Source organism: Panthera tigris, chromosome B3 (genome assembly GCF_018350195.1).
Source record: "Panthera tigris isolate Pti1 chromosome B3, P.tigris_Pti1_mat1.1, whole genome shotgun sequence".
Classification (NCBI taxonomy): Eukaryota; Metazoa; Chordata; class Mammalia; order Carnivora; family Felidae; genus Panthera; species Panthera tigris.
This window is the reverse complement of record NC_056665.1, coordinates 19,354,150-19,374,147: the sequence shown is the minus strand read 5'-3', so window position 1 is coordinate 19,374,147 and position 19,998 is coordinate 19,354,150. Positions and strand designations below refer to the sequence as shown.

General features: G+C 51.3%; 1 protein-coding gene across 2 annotated transcripts; it reads right to left on the bottom strand.

Annotated features, from left to right (window-relative positions):
* Nucleotides 1-4,778: 4,778 nt before the first annotated feature.
* LOC122239403 lies at nucleotides 4,779-11,011 on the bottom strand. Of its 2 annotated transcripts, none has more exons than XR_006218456.1 (2): nucleotides 10,473-11,011; nucleotides 4,779-5,948 (listed from the first exon to the last, which is right to left on the bottom strand). XR_006218456.1 is itself a non-coding variant. In XM_042988217.1 (2 exons), exon 2 carries the CDS (start codon nucleotides 9,120-9,122, stop codon nucleotides 8,172-8,174), a length of 951 nt encoding a protein of 316 aa, XP_042844151.1. In that variant the 5' UTR covers nucleotides 9,123-9,125; nucleotides 10,473-11,011; the 3' UTR covers nucleotides 7,067-8,171. The 2 variants fall into 2 exon arrangements, 1 of the variants encoding a protein (XP_042844151.1); XM_042988217.1 differs by lacking the exon at nucleotides 4,779-5,948 and adding an exon at nucleotides 7,067-9,125.
* Between the last annotated feature and the right edge of the window lie 8,987 nt (nucleotides 11,012-19,998).

The following is a 19,998-nucleotide window of genomic DNA, read 5'->3' as shown; positions in this document are numbered from 1 at the left end:
ATCTGCCAATTAGTTGCATGGGACTATATGTAGTTCAAGGCCAAGAGCATCCCCCCCTGCTGCTTTTGGCTGTTCCTGCTGGCAAGCAGGGTTGTGGTGGTTGTTTCTGCTCCAGTGGAATCCAGGGTCCATTGAGTCCATCTGTGGGGTCAAGAGGCAGGTGTGGAGGCAGCAGGAGTGACCTCCTCATCCCCACCTGGCTGCTGGGGCTGAGGCAGCAGCACCCGGCCGCCTGGTCCCCAGGCATTGTTCTGGGCATCTCTCCAATCATCCTGGCCCACGCCTGCTCCTCCAGCCCTTTCAATAAAATTGTAAGCCCATAATTTCCTGTCTAAACCCCCTTTCGCTTAAAATTGTTTGAGTGGTTTCTATTTCCTGTAAGTAAACCCTGGATGATATAAAGTTGAATCTGAAATCATTTTTTTCCTCCTTAAAACAGATAGACATTTTTCTAATCTGTTCCCTAATCTGTCTGTGCAGAAGGATGTTAATGAGTCATGAGGTCTGGGAAGACAATAATAAAGACATCGGCACTTGATGAGCTCGGTAAATCTGGCAACTCTGGAGGGAAGATCTGAGTGCACTGAGAAGGAAAGGCCCCCCTTCCAGAGCGTTCTCTTTTCTCTCACAGCCTCTTCTCCTGGGCCCTGCTCAGCCTGCCTGCATTCACGGGCAGAGGCTAAGCTGTTGGATTCTAGCTCCGGTTGGGGAAGAAGCTAGATTTTCTTGGCCCCACATAACCAGACACATGAGAATGTGTCATGCAATTGTTACTCTAAATGCACTTTGAAGCTGAGTTGTCTTTGGGGTCTCTCTTATCCTCAGGCAGAACTCATGTCTGGGGAGCAAAATACTCCTGAGGTGATATGGAGGAGGAGGGATGTGTATACGGATGATTCTGGCAGCTTAGTAGAGGTATTCTTTTGGCTACTTACGAAGTACTCCCTTTGTTAAAGGCAAATATCTCCTGAGAAAAGAGACTGTTATCAGCTCTGGGCACCTTAGTGTGAAGGAATTCCCAGGTTCTATCCAGGCTTATAACAGACACTGAGCTGAGGACAGTTTCTTAGGAACATGACCCACCTGGGGTGAGTCTGACAGCAGAAATGTGGTGAGTAGATCAATCAGTGGCAGCAATGAGAGAGGCCAGTCTGGGTGGGAAGCTAGGCCCTGAACTAAAATGGCAGACCTGGCTTCAGGCTCTGATCCCTCCTCCTAGCTCCTGCACAAACCACTCACTCTCTGGGCCTCATTTGTAAAACGGGGACTATAATAGCTAACCTCTTAAGTTTCTCCAGAGGGTTGGCTAAAATAGGAACTATAAGGCATTGGGGAACAGAAAGTGTAGGTGGTGAAGCAAGGGCAGAGTGATGGAGCCTTCGGCTTGGGTTTAGGCAATAAAGAGGGGGCCATCTGTAGAAAACTGGACAATAATGACACTGACACCAAGTCAGACTGCTATCTTTTTTAAAAAGTTATTTTTAAAATGTTTATTTTCCAGAGAGAAAAAGAGAGAGAGACAGAGCATGAGTGGGAGAGGGGTAGGGAGAGAGGAGACACAGAATCTGAAGCAGGCTCCAGGCTCTGAGCCATCAGCACAGAGCCCAATGTGGGGCTCGAACTCACTGTGAGATCACAACCTGAGCCAAAGTCAGACGCCCAACCGACTCAGCCACCCGGTGCCCCAATTTTTTTTTAATTAAAAAAAAATGTTTATTTAATTTTGGGGAAGAGAGAGACAGGGTGTGAGCTGGGGAGGGGCAAAGGGGGGGGTGACACAGAATCTGATGCAGGCCTTTAAATTTATGGATATACCATAGTTTCTTTATCCATTCATTAGTTGATGGCATCTGAGTTGTTCGTACTTTTTGACTATTATGAGTAATGCTGCTGTGATGATTCATGTACAAGATTTTGGGGAGACATATGCTTTCATTTCTCTTGGGTATATGCCCAAAAGTGGAACTGCTGGCTCATATAGTAACACTACGTTTACATTTTAAAGGACCCACCACACTGTTTTCCAAGGTGGCTTCGTGATTTTGCATTCCCATTAGCAGTATTTAAGTGTCCCAATTTCTCTACATTCTTGTAAATACTTATTATCTGCCTTTTTAAAATTAGAGTAATCCTAATGTATTTGGAGTAGAATCTCATTGTGGTTTTGATTTGCATTTCCCTAATAACTAATCATGTTAAATATCTTTTTGTACATGTTTTTGTACAAACACTCATTGTAAATCTTCTTTGGAGAACTGTCTATTCAAATCCTTTGCCATGTTAAAGCCAAATTATTTGTCTTATTCTCAGTTTTTAGAATTCTTTACATATTCCAGAAACAAATCCTTTATCAGATGTATGATTCATAAATATTTTCTCCTATTCTCTGGGTTGTCTTTTCACTTTTTTGATGGTGTGCTTTAAGACACAAAAGTGTTTAGTTTTGATGATGTCCAATTGATTTATTTTTTTCCTTTTTTGCTTATGGTATCATATCTAAGAAACTATTGCCTGATACGAGATCAAGATTTATGTCTATGTTTGCTTCCAAGAGTATTTCAGCTTTAGCTCTCACTTTTGGACATTAAAAAAAAATTTTTTTTTAATGTTTATTTATTTTTGAGACAGAGAGAGACAGAGCATGAACAGGGGAGGGTCAGAGAGAGAGGGAGACACAGAATCTGAAACAGGCTCCAGTCTCCAAGCTGTCAGCACAGAGCCCGATGCGGGGCTCAAAACCATGGACCGCGAGATCATGACCTGGGCCGAAGTCGGACGCTCAACCGACTGAGCCACCCAGGTGCCCCTTGGACATTTTTAAAAAATCTATTTTGAGTTAATTTTTTTCTATGGTATGAGTTGGGGGTCCAATTTCACTTCTTTGCCAGTGCATATCCAATTGTCCCCAAATCATTTTTTGAAAAAGCTTTTCTTTCACGCATTAACTTGTCTTGGCACCCTTAGTGAAAATCTATAGACCATAGATGTAGCTATTTGAAGTTTTATTTATGTTTGTCCCCTCCATCTTATTTTGAAAGATGTAAATTGATTTGGAGTGCTGGGTGGCTCAGTTGGTTGGGCTTCTGACTTCAGCTCAGCTCATGATCTCGTGGTTTAAGGGTTCAAGCCCTGCATTGGACTCTGTGCTGACAGCTTGGAGCCTGGAGCCTGCTTCGGATTCTGTGTCTCCCTCTCTCTCTCTCTCTGTCCCTCCCCCATTTGCGCTTTCTCTCTCTGAAAATAAATAAATAAACATTTTAAAAAATTTAAAAAAGAAAAATATAAGTTGACTTGACCTTGACTCTTCTGTGTTGTTTCGGTGAGATATTCTTTCCAAACAGGTCAACAGGTGGCCCCACTCACAACCCTGGTAGTTGGTTGGGCTGTCGGCTTGCTGCCCGGGTTCTCCTGCACATGCCTCTCCAGCAGGTTGGCTCAGGCCTCCTCCCAGGGAGTTCCAAAGGAATGAGAACTGAAGCTGCAAGTATCTTGAGTTTTTGCTTGGAGTCACACGGCATCATCTGTGCCACACTCTGCAGCTCAAAGCAAATTTACAAGTCGGCACATCTTAGAAGGGTGTGGACATAGACTGCCTTTGATGGAAGAAGCTGCAAAGAATTTCCAAAGTATCTGTGGCCATTTTGAATTCACAACAATCTCTAAACACACCAGTTTGTATCTTCTAAGAACGAGGAAATTCTGGATTATACATAGATTACACGAGGCTGTTCAGGGGGTGTCCCCCTTTTCAGGGGAGGGGCCATTTGATAGAAACCTGAGTGAAGGGAATGCAGCATGAGGAAGAGTATTTAAGCCAGGAGGAAGAGCATGTGCAAGGGTCCTGGGGCAAGAAACCATGTGGTGTGTTCAAGGAACAGCATAGAGATCAGTGTGACAGGAGAGAAGTGGTGCTGTTGTGAACATCAAATGGGAAAAAATATGTAAGCAAGTTATATTATGGGATGAGAAAGGTGGGCTATTTCCTATCACTGAGATTCTCCCAAGATATTTCCAGAGGGTGAGAGAAGACAAAAGAAGATACCCTTGGTAATAACATCCAGCTAGATCAGGGCCAGGGACGAGCATCAGGCATGCCACATTCCCCTTAGTGTCCAATGCCAGCTACCCAAAGTGGGCACTGCGTTGGGAACCTGGGCCAGTCCTCCCAGGTAGGCTGAGTACCTGCTTTGGATCCCCTTTCTTCCTGGTTTCTCAGCCCCAGCTAGGGGCCCTCTCATGTGCCACAGCCAGGTGGCTTCCCAGGCTACCCTGGCTTTCAGGGTCCCTGATTCCAGTGACTTCTAAGGGGCAAGAGGATTCAAAGGTCTTAGCATTTTGGGGTACAAGGCTTTCTCTGGGACTGCTATAGGTCCTGGGGCCTGTGATGGGGTCCATGGGAAGCCTGTCATGCTCTCAGTGAGGGCACTTACAGAGCCACACCAGCCTTCTAGGTGACCTCAGGTTGGAGGCAAGTCCTGGCCACACTTGTGCTCTTGGAGCATTTTAATATATTAAAAAAAGAAAGAAAGAAAGAAAGAGAAAAGAAAAGAAAAAAGAAAAGAGGGAAAGAAAGGGAGGGGAAGGAAGGGAAGAAGGAAGGAAAGAAGGAAGGAGGGAAGGAAGGAGGGAGGGAGGGAAAGAAGGAAGGAGGGAGGGAGGGAGGGAAGGAAGGAAGGAAGGATGGAGGGAGGGAAAGAAGGAAAGAAGGGAGGATGGAGGGAGGGAAGGAAAGGGAGAGAAGGAAGGAAAAAAGGAAGGAGGGAAGAAAGAAACGGGAGAGGGAAGAAGGAAGAAGAAATAGATTCAGAAAAAAACAAGCCGGCAAGCATGGGGTGTGCTCAGCATATGAACAAACCTGACCGTGTTTTAATCCACAAGATACAGCTGAACAAACTAGCACGGTGCGCTATTCACAACACAGTCATGGGCTTCCTGAAAACCTTACTTCATAGCGCAGCCCAAGGCTCTCGTACCGGGTGAGCTGTAGCTTCTGTCCATCCCCTGTGTGACTCCAGGTCCAGCTTCATTTGGGGAGAGGTGGCCCGGGATGCCCTCCAGGGCAGGGTCAGCGAGTGGGAGCCGGGCCTCAGCAGCGGAGAGCTCTGTTCCGGCACGGGTTGGGGCATCGGTCCAGCAGGGGGGCAGCTCAGGGGGGGCCCGGGGTTCCAGCAGGGACCTGAGCGCCTTACTCCGCTCTCCAGCTGCCCTTGCCCTGTCTGAGCATTAGAAGGTCTCTCTCCCTCTCCGTCTGTCTCTTGTCTCTTTCTATCTCTGTCTTCTCTCTTCTTTGTGTGTCTTTCTTTTCTCTGTCTCTGTTTCTCTCTCGCTCGTTCCAGAGGCCTTCCTGCCTCCACGGCCTGGCCTCCTCACAATAAAGCTGCATTCGGACATCTCAGGGTTGGAAAACAGCAGAAGTTTGCCGGCAGGGTGGGGACTTTCTTCTCTCTGGCCTGGCTTTCTCCCAGTTGGAGGGCCCGGCCAGCCCTGCCCCAGGACCCCCTGCCGTGTGTGGTGTCTGGCCTGGGCCTGGGCCAGGGCCAGGGTGCTGGTGTCTGATGTCTCGGTGGGGCCCCCACGGGCCAAGGATTCGGGGGAGGCGAGGGCATTCTTGCAGGGCCGCCCACACTCTCGTGTGGAGAGAATGCTCTGGAGAGGCGTTTCCTTTCTTGGTCTCCTTCTGACCTTCTTTCCGGATCAGTCAGTGTTTTCCCCAGAGGCTGGGACGTGGGGATGCGCGTGGACATCACAGGGTTTGTCCTCTTTCTAGGCCAGTCCTGGCCACTCCAGTGCTGGAGGCACGAGGGTGTCATTGTCCCAGCAGGCTGAGGGGGAGCCGGCTTGCCTCTGAGGCCCAACGCGGCCTGGCCCAGCCACACAAATGTGGTGTTTAAATATTTATTTTTAGTGGCCACTGGTTAAATAGAGCCTTCACTTTGATGGGGGCAACCCTGAAAAATAAAAATAAATCAGATCTTTGCCTTGTCAGTACATCGCACTGGTCCCTGCTGGGTGGACCCTGAGCCCAGTCCTCAAATGTCCAGGGCAGTCATCAAGTCTAGTTGAGGGTCCCTCACGGAGCCAAGCTGGTGATGACCACAGCCCCTCACTGGGAAGACCTCAGCCCTTCTGTCCCCAGCCTCCTGGCCTGGGCCCAGCTCCCCTGCATCATGCTGGGTCCTTCAGAGGCTGGCAGGCTGTTGACCGGAACCAGGGGCTTTGGGTCTCGCAAGGGCACCGGCTTGACCTCTCTGACCTCAGCTCAGGTCAGGAGGTCCTGCCTGCTCGGAGAGGCACACAAGAGTCTGTTGGCTTAAACGCTCTGGAAATTCATCTGTGTGACCTGATAGCACCAGCTCTCGGGGTTACACCTGCTGGAGCCCTTCTGCTTTAAGGTCAGGGGCGATAGCTTTTCTTGTGCTAGCCCCGGAGGGCATAGGGGAGGCCGAGTTCACCCTTTGGTTTGGATTTGAGAGCGTCAGGTGACAGAGTCCTTGCCTCATAGCCCGAAGGGAAGCTGGCCCCTCGTGGGTCTTGGGGGCCACTGCTCCAGAGGCCCCCGCCAAACCCTCTCCTATCCTGCTCATCAGGGGCCTGGCATCCTCACTGGGGAAGGGCTTTTCTTGGCTCAAGGTGTCTCTCCAGGGTGCAGCACGTCTGCCTTGGGAAGAGTGATGCCAGAGGACAGAGACCACCTAATCTTTACCAGTGCTCTGGTTTTCAGATGTGAAAACTGCCTCAGAGACTCCAAGTTCCTTTCCCCAGGTCAGAGCTCATAAAAGAATGTGAGTTCAAACCCAAAGTTGTCTCTGGGTTTTTGACCGTCTTCCAGGCTACTCCCTCACGAAGTTCCTTATTGATTATTGACACCTCAGATGGGATTGATTATTTTATCACAGTGTTTTTCTTAAGTTTATTTATTTGAGAGAGAGAGAGAGAGAGAGAGAGCACGCAAGCAGAGGAGGCACAGAGAGAGAGGCAGACAGAATCCCAAACAGGCTCTGCACCGTCAGCACAGAGACTGAATTGGGGCTTGAACTCACAAACCGTGAGATCATGACCTGAGCCGAAACTAAGAGTTGGACACTTAACCAACTGAGCCACCCAGGCGCCCCTTGATCACAGTGTTTCTTAAACCCAAATAATGCAGGACCCTCCCCACTCCCCTTTTAGAAGAAAAAATTATCTTGGATGCCTAGTACTGATCTAGATGATTTTCATTATAACGTTCTTTAAGTACATGAAAACGTGAAAGCAGGCATGGCCCTCTTCTGTTTGTAGCTGTTATGGACCCATCCCCCCAAGACCGTTCAAAAGTTACAAACAAAACAAAAAGGAGGGATTCCAAAGAACGGCATCCACCTGATGAGGTGGGTGACGCCATGTTGCAGAAGTGAGTCCCCACTTGCTGTGACAGGGTGACCACTTCAGAGCTTGCCGGGCCTGTGACATCTCCACCCGGTGCCAGCACTTGAGCTGTGGAGCCTGTTTGGGACACATCACACGGTGGTGTCACTTGGTCCTCTCCATGTTCATGACACGAGCTTGCTCACCTACCTGCTCCACAGGACAGAACACTGTGCGGGTGAGGTTAGGGCCTGCGCCCTGGCCACTGAGCAAAGCCCCAAAGACATGTGGGGTTGGCCAGGGAAGTGCTGGGGTGGGACTGGAACAGGGACCTGAGTGGCCAGTGTGGACTGGGAAGTCCTGGGCTTGGAGCAGAGGAGATGCGGGGAAATCTTACGGCCAGAGTGAAAATCTCAAGGCCTCCAACCTGCAGGCACATGTGAATGGGTGAAATCAGAATGACATTCCTGTCCTTGTCCCAGGAAAGTTCTAGAGCTCTCCTAAGCAGGTCCTCCGGGGGCTGCTGCCTGCTCTGGGCCCCTAGGGGTGGCCCAATTGGGCCACTGACTGCTACTGGTCCTGGAGGTCCTGTTGGGCCCTCACTGCCCCTGAGCAGCCCCTGTGCACCTCTGACAATGAAGGGGCACAAACTCAGATTACATCCTCAGTGAGGACCTTGCTGGGCTGAGGGGGCAGATTTGAGACAGCTCCACGCTGCCCCATGCTGAGTGTTAGAGAAGGGGGGTGGGGGAGGGGAACCAAATCAGAGAGGACTTCCCTGAGGAGGTGACATATGCCTTGAACTTGAGGGAAAAGATGGGGTTTGGCTAGAGAGAGAAGAGGCCATGGAGGCACCGGCCAAGCAGCTGACAGAATACAGAGTGTGTGAAGAAACCGCAGGCAGGGAGCTGGAGGCCAGTGTCCCCGGAGCCGGGGAGGGCAGGAGGACAGCGGCAGCCCCGGGCCCGGCTCCTGCAGGGGCCCTGGGGCCGGCCCTCTGACTCTGTCTCTGCCCGCGGTATTGGTGTCGTCGGCTGGAAGAGACTGAAGGCAAGCTTGGGAGGACATGCACGGTTGAGAACGGGGCGGGAGGGGGGAGGCAGGGGGTTGGGAAGGGAGGGATATGGCCATTTTCTTTCCCCTCCTAATGGTAAAGAAACAAGTTTCCTCCTGCACAAGCTGGACTTCCTGCAGCTGCGGGAAAATGTACTAATGCCATGCCCTGCGATGCCTGGCCTGGCGGGGTAGGGCCACAGCAGGCTGGCGTGCTCGCAGCCAGCCCTGCTGCCCTTGATGGCACGGCGGCTGTCCCTCTGGTCCGGAGGCCCACATGTCCAGGCCGGAGAAGCTTGGCTCCACTTGCTCGTCTCCGAAGAAGTGGTTTTCATTTCATGTTCACCAGGGAGGAACAAAAAATGATCGGGGTCGCCGTTTCGCATATTACTTATGCGATGTTCTCCCATCTCCCTGCCCCAAAGCCACTCACAAAGGGGTCTTTGTTCAAAGTCAGCTCCTCCAACGGGAAACGGATTGGCGATCACAAGGAGGAGACTGAGTTTTCCTGGCTGTCCGACCAGAAATATGGGACGCATCAGGGTTCCGGCAGGAGCCAGGGTGAGTGTGGTTTGCAGGCCGCAGAAGCCAGTGTGAATGGATTTCCAGTGTGAGCCGAAGGCGGGCTGTGGGGGGGCAGCCCACATCTGCCTCTCTCCCTGCGGCCTCAGCACACACCCTGCCGCCACTGTCTTGCTTCCCCACCCATAGTGTGGGGTCCTCATCCCCTGGAATGAAAGTAAATCAGAGGGTTTCCTTGGTTTCTTGGGGGCTTTTCGGAGGGGGGGGGTGTCTCATACAGGGCGGGCGGGGCTGGGGCAACCACACCCACGTCTACTATGCTTCTAAAGTTTTGACTGAATGAACGTCCAGGTTGGACTTTAAGGAGGAAGGTTTTTCAAAGAAAGTTTGTGAAGGGCCGACCTGGGTGACCTTGAAGGCCTAGGAGGTGCTGGGCCCCAGGATGTTGTGGGTGTAGGAGACTCAGAGCCCCGGGGATCTTGTGCAACCTCGAGCAAGGTGGCCAGCCTTTCTGGGCCTCATCTGTCCCTCTGGGAAGTGGAGTCACAGCTGCCTGATGGGAGCTGAGAGCAGGGCTGGGGACTGCAGGCTCAGAGGTGCAGAGGCTTAAGACCACCCCGACGTGGACACCTACTGCGTGGTCGAGCCAGCCTTTCCCAGGGTGGAGAGTGTGCCTGTGGCCCCTGTACCATGTCGAGCGTAGGCCCCTTCCCAAAGCATGCCCCTCATGGACAGCAGGGGATCAGGCCTGTGGGCCCTGGGCTGAGAATCCGGCTTCAACCCAAAGGGGACACTCCGGCTCCAACCAGCCTGCAGTGGGGGGCTCGTTCCCAGTATCCCTGAGGAAACTGAGTAGGTGCACTTCTATGATCTCAGCGAAGCTAGGCCTCCTCTCACGGTGGTGGTCCCAAGGGGGGAGGTCAGCCCACAGGGCCCTCCATTGTCAGGCATCAGGACACAGCAGGCCCTCGGGGGCCCACGGGGAGGATGCCTGGCTTCTTTGGCCATGAACCTGACCCAGGACCCACGCGTGGCTGGGATTCTTCAAGGCAGCGGCTGTGGCCTAGGCTACCCCCCACCCCCACCCCAGGACCCACTCCCTGGTGCCTGGCCTCTTCTTCCTCCCCTGGTGAGCCTCCCCTCCCTGCCATCCCCTGCTGGCCTGGCTATCAGACTGGGGTCTCACAACTCCCCAGCTTTCGTTCCAGCAACAATAGCCTAGATATTTGGAGGTTTGGTGGAGGAAGTGGTATGTCCCGGCTGCCTGGCCTGGCCTTAGGGCTCTTTTCCATCCTGGGGTGGGGGCTGATGGAGTGAAAGTGAGGCCCACCTGCCCTCCCCTTTGGCGGGGACCAGTGCTTCCTTGGGGAGGTCACAGGTATGTTTCTGTGCTCCAGGGCCTTGCTGGGACCGAGCAGGGAACTGAGGGTAGGAGTAGGAGGGGCTCCAGGGAAACCAGACCTCCCCCCAGCTTCCCCAGAGGAGAGGAGGCTCCTGAGTGAGCTTCACAGAAACTAGAAGGAGACGGAGGGTCCCTCTGAGGTCCTCCTTACCGGGCTCCAGGGTTCCAGATCTTTCCAGAGCACTCATCTCAGGGCATTTCTGAGCAGAAGCCAGACCCATATGGAGGCTGATACAGAGGCCCCTCCCCAGGCGGGGGGGCTTTTTAGAAATGGCACTTCCTGTGGCTCCCAAACTGCCTCCCTAGGTGGCCTCACTGTCACTGCTGCTGGCAGCCGTTGAGCTCACTGATAAACACTGGATCTGGCAGTTGAGACATCGGGGCCCATGTGAAATTCTGTGCAGGCTGGAGGCACTCCACTAAAACCACATCCCGGGGGTGGCCTCTCCACTCACACCGTTTATGCAGGAAAGCAACTGTTTTACAGTAACGGCTTCCGCATCCATGGAAAGGCCACCAGCGGAGTTGTAGGTGTATTCTCTGCAATCGTGGGCCTCTGTCCACCTTAGACACAACTCACCGTGGGAGGCCACATGCTCAGGCAGGCTCGCCCTGGGAGGTGCCGTCTTTTACCAGAGGATGGATCCTGATTCTCCCCATTTTACAGCCAGGGAAACTAAGGTTCACAGAGCCAGGAGGGGTTAGGATTGGGGCTTGGGTTCTGCTGGGGTCTGTTTGCTCCAATCTTGGGGTGCTCACAGGACACACTGCCTCGTAGGGAGCAGGCTCTACACCAGCCTTTATCTGGGTCTCCTCATTCAATATTCATACCACACCTGGACGGCGGGTATTGACCCATTTTACAGATAAGAAACTGAGGCTCAGAGAGCTTAAGTAACTTGTGTTAAGTGAGCTAGGATGGAAACTCAGCCCTGTTTGACCCCAAAGGTCTCACCCACTCCACCCCTGTGGGGCTTTGCTGCTCTCCTGTGCTGCTTCCCCTAAAGCTTTCCCTAACTATCCCCACGGGAGCTTACAAAAGAGCTATGTCTGTACTCCAGCCCCAGAGATTCTAATCTACTGGCTGGGGTGTGGCCTGCATGTCAGGGCCTTCTGCACGAAGGCAGCCACGACCTGCCCAGGAAAGCAGGGCTGGGCCTGGGCTTAGGTCCCTAACCTGCACACCCTGAAAGATGTTGAGTCTGGCTTGCCTAAGTCTTGGCCTCCTTGGGTATTCCCCCTTGGATCTGGGGTGATTGCTCTGAGTGAAATCTTGACTTTTTTGGTAAACACACTGAGTTTATTCAACCTCCTCTGGCCTCATGACCACCCAGCCTGACCCTGCACGCCTCACTCCAGGAACCTCTGGGTCCCACTGGCCCTATCCTCTTCCCGCCACGTATCGTGAACTGCACGGATTTTCTCATTTATTTGTGCGCTCATTAATGTCAGCCTCCTGTTGGAATGGATCCCTGCGGCAGGCAGGACCTTGGCTGTCGCACCCATCACAGGGTCCCTGGGTCATGCAAAGTGCCTGCCCCATGAAAGGTGCATGATCTGAGTGCGTGGACAAATGAATCATTGAGAAGAGGGGGATCCATTCATCGGGTTCAGATGTCCTGTCTGGCTTGAGGCTGAAATACCAAGACCCCTGGTGACTAAGCCAGTCCTGAGGAACTCTTGGCCTAGTGGGCTGAGCAGGAAAACACCAGAGGACAAGCCCCCTGCGGGAGGGTAGTGTCTGCTGCTTTCGCCCCAGGGCCCCCCTCCCCCTCTCTGATGACCTTGGAAGGGCCAGGTCCTCTGAGAACCTGGGGTCTTGTCCAGGACAAAGAGGGGCTGGCAGACCCCAGACTAAGCACCAGGTCAGCCTGCACTGGGCCCCAGGGATCTGGGATGTCTTGCTCACCCTCATACCCTAAACCGCCCCTAGGAGGGTTCCCTGAGATTTCGGTAAGGCGCTGATGTGCACATCCCTTGGTGAAGTTAAAACAGCTCAACCTGAATATCGAACACTTTGATCTTTAAATTGTGCCTCTGCAGCCGTGCGGAAGGGTGTCCCAGATGTCCTGTCCTAGATCTCAGCACCATGGTGGGGCTGCACACACCTCCATCTGGAGCGGGCATCCCAGGGCCCCAGGCAAGGAGCTTCGTACCAGCAATCGGTAACCAGGGCTCCCTTGACCGTGGTCTTGGTCAGGGGGGCTCTCGAAGGCCTGAAATAATGCCCCTTCCCCCCATCACTCTCCCCGGCAGGTACAGGGCTGGCTGGGGAAGAGGCTCAGTCTCTGGCCCTCCACTCTTGATGAGCCCTGAACCCCTGCATTGGAGGTGCTGTGAGCTCTTCCAAAGCCCAGTGCCCACGTCTCCACCAGGGAAATCAGTCACTGCAGGTGGGACCTGGCTTCAGCGGCTCACAGGGAAAGGACTTTTCTCCAAGTAACTGAGATGCTCTTATTCCTGCTGTTGGCATGTTTTTGTTCTAATCTTATGGGTGTGTTTCATTCCTTGTGATTTCTAGGGCATTTGGATGGCACGTGGGGACACCCGGGTGGAGTTTTTGCTATCAGGATGACCTCAGGAAAGTTAGGGTGTCTGGTGATCTCCTGATAAGCATAAATGCCATGAGTGACAGAAAGGGAGGGGGTACCCCAAGGATGGCTGAGATGGGTTTGGGGAGGTCATGGTGGGAGGGATAGGGATTGAGCTGGGATGGAAGGTATGTAGCTTCTGGAAGGGAGCAGACTGCACTCTAGGCAGGTGCAAAGGACTACTAAAAGTGGAGAAGCGAGAGGCAGATGGAGTGTCCCGGGAGAACCCCGGAATTCTAGTTTGCAGGTAAAGGAGAAAAGCATCCACGCCCTGTGGTTAGGAACCAGCGAATGACCTGGATGAGGCCCAACTGTTAGAATAGATCAGTTCTTGTGAAGGAGTCGTATCCTTCAGCATCCTGTGGGGTGAGTTGGACCCAGGCCTGGCCAGCCTCTGCAGCACCCATGGGAGCTGCTGAGAGCCTCAGAGCAGCTGCTGCTGAGCCTGGAGCCTCTCCCACAGTTCTGGGCATTCCCAAGCTGTTCCCACCAGCCTTGGCGATGGTTCAGAGATCTCAGCCGGGACCAAAGACAACCAGCCACCAAGTACATGTCCTTGGGACTACAGCACTTGGCCAGCCTGGACCATAGGATGTGGTCCCTGCACCTGGCTGAGGGGGAGCCGGCTCCTTAAACTTGCCTCCCACCAGGCGGTGCTGAAAACTCCTTTATGGATTGTGCATGGGCAATTTCAAGTGAGGGCTTCATATATACACATATATATGAAGAAGTGTCATCGTTTCAGAGCAACAAATGACATCCTTATTGGACAAAATTTTTTTTCAAGTTTGTAAATTTGTTATAAATAGTACAAAATCATTTTTACAAATGTATTACTTATTTACCAAAAATATATATAAATAAAATTTAAGTATGGTTTGTTATTCAGTCAGCAAAGCCACATGAAGAATGACATTGTATAATCAAAGATTGGAAATACTGCAAAGAACGCATCTGTGAATGGGGATATTTGAAAGTTTGAACTGGAAACTTTACCCCCAGCCCTCACAGTCTGGACAGGCTGAAGTTCCCCTTTCTTCAGATTAGCCTGGGGGGCACAGTGGATGCCATAATACACCACAAGATGGGCTTGGTGAGGGCTAGGTTTCCAGGGTAGGGGTGGAGTGCAGACCCCTTTCCTCTGTATCTACACCCTTCCTTCTGAGACTCTGCACCAGGCCACGCACCCTCGGCTGCCCTGGCGGGATTCATTGCTTAGCAGGGAACATGTCCCAGGAAGTCACCCAAGGTGGGCTGGGGGTGGGGTGGGGGACACTACATTCCTCCCCTGGGGGCCTGGGCTCCCCTGGGCCTGCCTCTAATATCTTCAGGCCCTGAAGCAAAGGCACAAGGGGACACGCAAATACGATATGCAAAAATATTTACTAAGTTATAACTTAAGTTATATTTATAGTAAAATATTTTCTCCCCTCCTACCTTGGTAGATCTAATTTTGTAATGACATGAAAGGCCTGCTTCAAATAAGGGATTTTAGTGCTTTATAAATACTGCATGAGAAAGTGATAGAGAAGAGAGGTCTGGAACCCAGCCCCAGCCTGCTCCCCACCCCAGGCTCTGTCTGTGAGGGGCCATGTGACCAGACATTTGAGCTTTATCCAACTTCCTCATGTACATCCTAAGCACGCACCGTCAATGGTGTGGCCTCCCTACAGAGGATGGGTCTGTCAAGAGGCCCATGCAGGCTTGTGATGGTAGGGGGTGGTTCTGGGCTCTGGGACAGGGGCTTTTGAGTGGGCTTATCCCCTGTACCCACACACCACTGGCCCAGCTGGAAGAGGGCTTGAGCAGGCCTCACGAACAGTGCCTTCCAAGGTAGGTCCTACTGTCCCCACTCTGCCTTTGGTCCCCGCTGCAATTGCTAACTGCTTGCTGGCTGGATACATAAACACCCCCGATGCCTCTTCTGAATTGGTCCCGCGTCGTGGAACGCACAGAGACAGGACACCCCCGTCCCTCCAGGGGTAGCTTGTGCCTCCTCACAGTTCTCCTGCTCTGAGAGAAGTAAAGAAGATGCTTTCAGCTTCTAGCTGGGGAAGTCAGTGCTCGGGTGCAGGATATACAGATCCTGTGGGGGCAGGAGGAAGGACAGCAGCAGCGGTAGGGTGGGCTGGCAGGAGGGGTGAAGGAAGCTTGGAAACGAAGGGGAATGAGACCCAGCAAAGGTCTTGAGTTTGGGGCCCGGGTATGGGGCTTCCATCCCAGCAGCCCCCTGGGGCCCCCAGTTGTGTCTGTTCCTTGCTCCCATCTGATTAGATCTAAGGGGCTTCTTCAGTGTTCCAAGCCTCCCAGAATGATGGAGGTGGGCAGGTCTGGGAAGGAGGAGAGAGGGGATGGGTTCATCCCCCAGGTTCCAGAATCTCCTTCCTTTTTAAGACTAATACTCCATTGGATGGAAAGGCCACATTTTGTTTATCTTTTCATCCATCAGTGGACACTTGAGTTATTCCCACTTCTTGGCTATTGTGAATAATACTGCTGTCAACATCTATGTACTGCTTTTTTTTTTTCTTTAATTATGTCATGAATATTTTCTTTGCTGGTGTCTGGCTACAGTGGGCGTCAGGAAACAGAAGAGATTCCTTGAGAAGGCCAAGGAGGGTTTCCATTGTCTTGCCTCCAAGGTGTCTCCTCGTGTGATGCTGCCTCAGCAGGGACACAACATTTCCAAAGAAGCACAGAGTCAGAAAAGGCAATGTGATGAGCTCATGGCTCCAGAGTATGGCTTTGGCATGAGTCTGATGTGGGTCGAGGGAAGGGGAGTTCTGACTGTTGAGATGTTAGACTGAGTGTCTGCAAATGGATGATGACAGTGTCACTTAGCTAATATTGGCATTAAGCAAATGAACCAGTTGGCAATTGACATTAAACAATGAGACCAGTTTTGAAAAAATAGCCATTTGTGAAAGTGTAGTCAGCCAAACAGAGCATGATCAACTTTCCAAAGACATTTTGGTCCATGTGGAAGGGATGAATGAATAAGAGAGATGTGACCCTGAGAACATGGCAGGCGGGGGGCATAAGATCAGCCACCTTTGAGCAAGCACCCGCTGAGTGCCAGGAAGCATGTGGATTGCTTCTTAGACACAAAGTAACAAAGGGGAGAAAGGTTGGCCCCAGCAGTGGGTTGAAGGGTGACTCCCCAAAACACATGTCCATGTCCAAGTCCATAGAAACCTGTGAATGTTGCCTTATTTGGAAAAAGGGTCGTTGCAGTTGTAGTTAAATTAAGCATCTTAAGATGGTATCATTCTGGATTACCTGGATGGGTCCTAATCCACAGACAAGTGTCCTTATGAGAGACAGAGGAGGAGATACTGGCACATAAAGAAGAAGCTTGTGTGACCACTAGGGCGACTGAGTCACCAGATCATCCCTAGAGCCTGTGGAGGTGAGCATGGCCCTGTGACCCCTTGACTTGGGACTTCCGTCTCCAAAACGGTTAAAGGAGAAAGATCTGTTGTTTTAAGCCACCAAATTTGCAGTAATTATCGTGGCAGCCCCAGGATATCAATATATCCCCTTGAAAATTAAGTCATTAAAATCTTCCAATGAAGGGTGAGTGATTAAATGGGATTGTCTGTCGGTTTGCGATCACTCAGCACCTGGCCTGGGTGAGGGGGGACAGAAGGATGAAGGGTTAGTAAGAGGGGGAAGTTTGCAGAACAGAGTGGGAGGAAACTGCACGAGGTGGGTTGCAGAATCCTGAGGTTCTGCGGGAGACTGCCCATTTGTTTGATTCCAATTTCATTTATCAGATTTCTAACTACATGTGACCCTTGAACAAAGTGGGTTTGAACTGTGTGGGTGGGTCCACTTATGTGTGGATTTTGTGTAGGACAGTCTTGTAAATGTATTTTCTCTTCCTTATGATTTTCTTTCTTTTTTTTTAAGTTTATTTATTTTTAAGAGAGAGAGAGAAAGAGAGAGAGAGAGAGAGAGAGAGAGAGAAAATCCCAAGCAGGCTCATTGAGGGGCTCCGTCTCATGAACCATGAGATCATGACCTGAGCTGAAATCAAGAGTCAGATGCTCAACCAACTGAGCCACGCAGGTGCCCCACCCCTTATATTATTTTCTTCATGTTTTTTTCCTCCAGCTTACTTTATTGTAAGAATACAATATATAATACATATAACATGTGTTGATCTATTGTTTATGTTATTGGTAAGACTTCCAGTCAGCAATAGGCTATTTGTGATTTAATTTGGGGGGATTCAAAAGTTATATGTGGATTTTTGACTGTGGGGCAAAAGAGTTGGTGCTCCTAATTCAACTATATTTGCAAATTGTCCTGAAAATCTCTCCCTCTCTCCCTCTCTCGCCTCCCTGCCTCCCCTCCCTCCCCCAACATCTCTCTCTCTCTCTCTCACCCTCTCTCATACACACACTCATCCAGTGTGACCAACTATTTACACATCTGTCAGATCTGTGGCATGGGTCTTGAGGGAGGCTCTCTAGTGGCTCTGGAACCTTGGAGGAATTTCTGCATCCAGGTGTCTGAGAACAGGTGGTTGAGACCCATAGAAGAGGGTTTCTAATTGAAGTGTGGGTGTGTGCTAGTCTCATCCCACGCTGGCTCTGTTAGGGAACTGTCCTCCACTCTGTCCAGGGCTGTGTCATTCTGGTTGTCAAGGGAGTGAATCCTGTGCTTGTCCCTCAAGCTCCTGTGCAGGCACAGACTCTGCAAATGAAGTCGGACTGTGGACGGGTGGATGGCCCTGGGCTGCCCGGCTTCTGGATTATGACCAAAAAACCCCATGTGCTTTAAAACAGTCATGCTATCTGTATGTTCTCTTCTACCTTTATGGCAACTACAACGTTTGCTGCCTAGCACCTGGAAGGGAGCTGCCCCTGTGAGTGCACTCGCAGCTCTGAAGGTTGAGGTGGTGCAGCTTGTGCCTTTGGCTTTGACATTGGTTGGCAACTCTGAAGTGGATGTGAAAGGGAAGTTGACTTTAATTTGGAATTGATTGAGCATGGTTCCTCAGTTCCTATTAGTATGTGGGGCTTTGAAAAGAGCTCATTAGGGGACCTGGGTGGCTCAGTCGGTTAAGCGTCTGAACTTGATTTTGGCTCGGGTCTCAGTTAGTGAGATCCAGCTCTGCGTGGAGCCTGCTTGGGATTCTCTGTCTCCCTCTCTCTTTGCCCTTTTCCCAGTCATTCGCATGCATACTCTCTGTTTCTCAAAGTAAATAAATAAACATTTTTAAAAAAAGAAAAAAGCTTCAGAAATCCCCTAATATGGCAAGAAATCAATGTTTTCATTTGCATTGAGCAGACAGCCATTCCCAAGCAAAAACCTCCCATCCCAGCGTAATCGGTGTGGATTTTCTAGTTTAAAACTCTTGGGGAGAGAAATAACATTGCATGCTTTAAATTCCTCAGAGCACCTTTCAAACATTCAAATGTAATCGGTGGGGATGGGGAATATCAGTCTGGAGTCCAGCTCCTCTGTGTCCCAATGGGGAGAATGTCCCAGACTTTATGGTTTGAAGAGGATGGCCGACATTGCCAGTTGATCGCAGCATCTCTGTCCGGCTCACATACCCTTCCTGACATGGTACCTCAGCAACGCTTCCGGTGAAGCAGAAGAGGAGAAAGTCCTGGCTGTCGTGAAGTTTACAGTCTAAGAAGGGACCAACGTGGTGAGGGGCCCCCAGGAAAACACACACAATTACACCAGTTGTAGGAGAGGGAGGTGGGACTAGGATATCTTGTCCTGGGGATGCTGAGGAGTGACAGTTGAGTTCTGGGAGGTAGGTAGTAGCTAGGGGAGGAAAGGCATGTGTAGGGAGTGCCTGAGTGGCTCAGTCGGTTAAGCATCTGACCCTTGATTTAGGTTCAGGTCATGATCTCATGGTTCGTGAGTTCGAAACCCATATCAGGCTCTGTGCTGATGGTGCAGATTCTGCTTAGAATTGTCTATCACACTCTGTCTCTGCCCCTCCCTTATTTGTGCGTGCACACACACACACACACACACACACTGTCTCTCTCTCTCAAAATAAATAAATAAACTTAAAAAAAAAAAAGAAAGAAAGAAAAGAAAGGCCAGTGTAGCTATAGCAGAGATGGGCTCTGACTCTGGAGAGCTGGAAGGACCAGACCACATGGCCTTGCAGGCCTTGTTGAGAACCGCTGACTTCACAGAGAAAGAGAAAAGCAGCCCCTGGTGTCCAGGAGCTGGCTTGGCCCCTAGAGCTGGGCCCTGGTTTTCGTGGGACCCTCTCAGCCCAGGCCTGGTGTCCCATAGGCACCATGGAGCACCACCACGAGGCACGATGACCCCGAGGCCGTGATGAAGTGTCACAGAACAAGGCCACTTCATAACCGTGTCTAAGCACAGACACAAGCAAGGTCGGGGTGCAAACCGCAAAACAGCAAATGTCTTCTCTCGATTAAAATCAGCGACCACTGCTTCTTCACCTTGCTCTGGACTGCCCTCCCTGCAGACTGTCCGGACACACAATCCCTGACCTGCACCTGCTTCCCAACAACACCCAATCTATAGAGCAAAGTCCTGCTTCCTTGGACCAGCCCCAAAGTCACCATGCAAGCCAAGCCCTCTGCCCTTTCTGACACCCTCTGCCTAGAGGGCCCTTGGTCGCCCTTGGTGTCTGGTCTCTCCCTGCTTCAGCGAGGTACTCACCTGTTTCTGGAGGTGTTCCCAGGAAGCCTGGAGTTGGGGAAAGGGTGATGTCCTCTCTTCCTCCCCCTCCTTATCTTGCTCAGGTTCTGATGCCCTCAGAGGGGAGGAGTGGGGGAGGGCAATCAAGAAGCTATTACTTGGCTGGTACTGTCATTGTCATTTCACATGTGCTCCTCCTAGACCAGCTGGCTTTTTTTTTTAATGTTTATTTTTGAGAGAGACAGAGATAGAGTATGAACAGGGATGGGGCAGAGAGAGAGAGGGAGACAGGGTCCAAGCTCTGAGCTGTCAGCACAGAGTCTGATGCGGGGCTCGAACTCACAAACTGTGAGATCATGACCTGAGCTGAAGTTGGGAGCTTAACCGACTGAGCCACCCAGGTGGCTCACCAGCTGGCTTTTTAAAAAGAGCTGTCTT

Coding starts and splice junctions, on each gene's coding strand:
- LOC122239403 (XM_042988217.1), bottom strand. CDS start 9,122: ATGAGGACCCCACACTATGGGTGGGGAAGCAAGACAGTGGCGGCAGGG.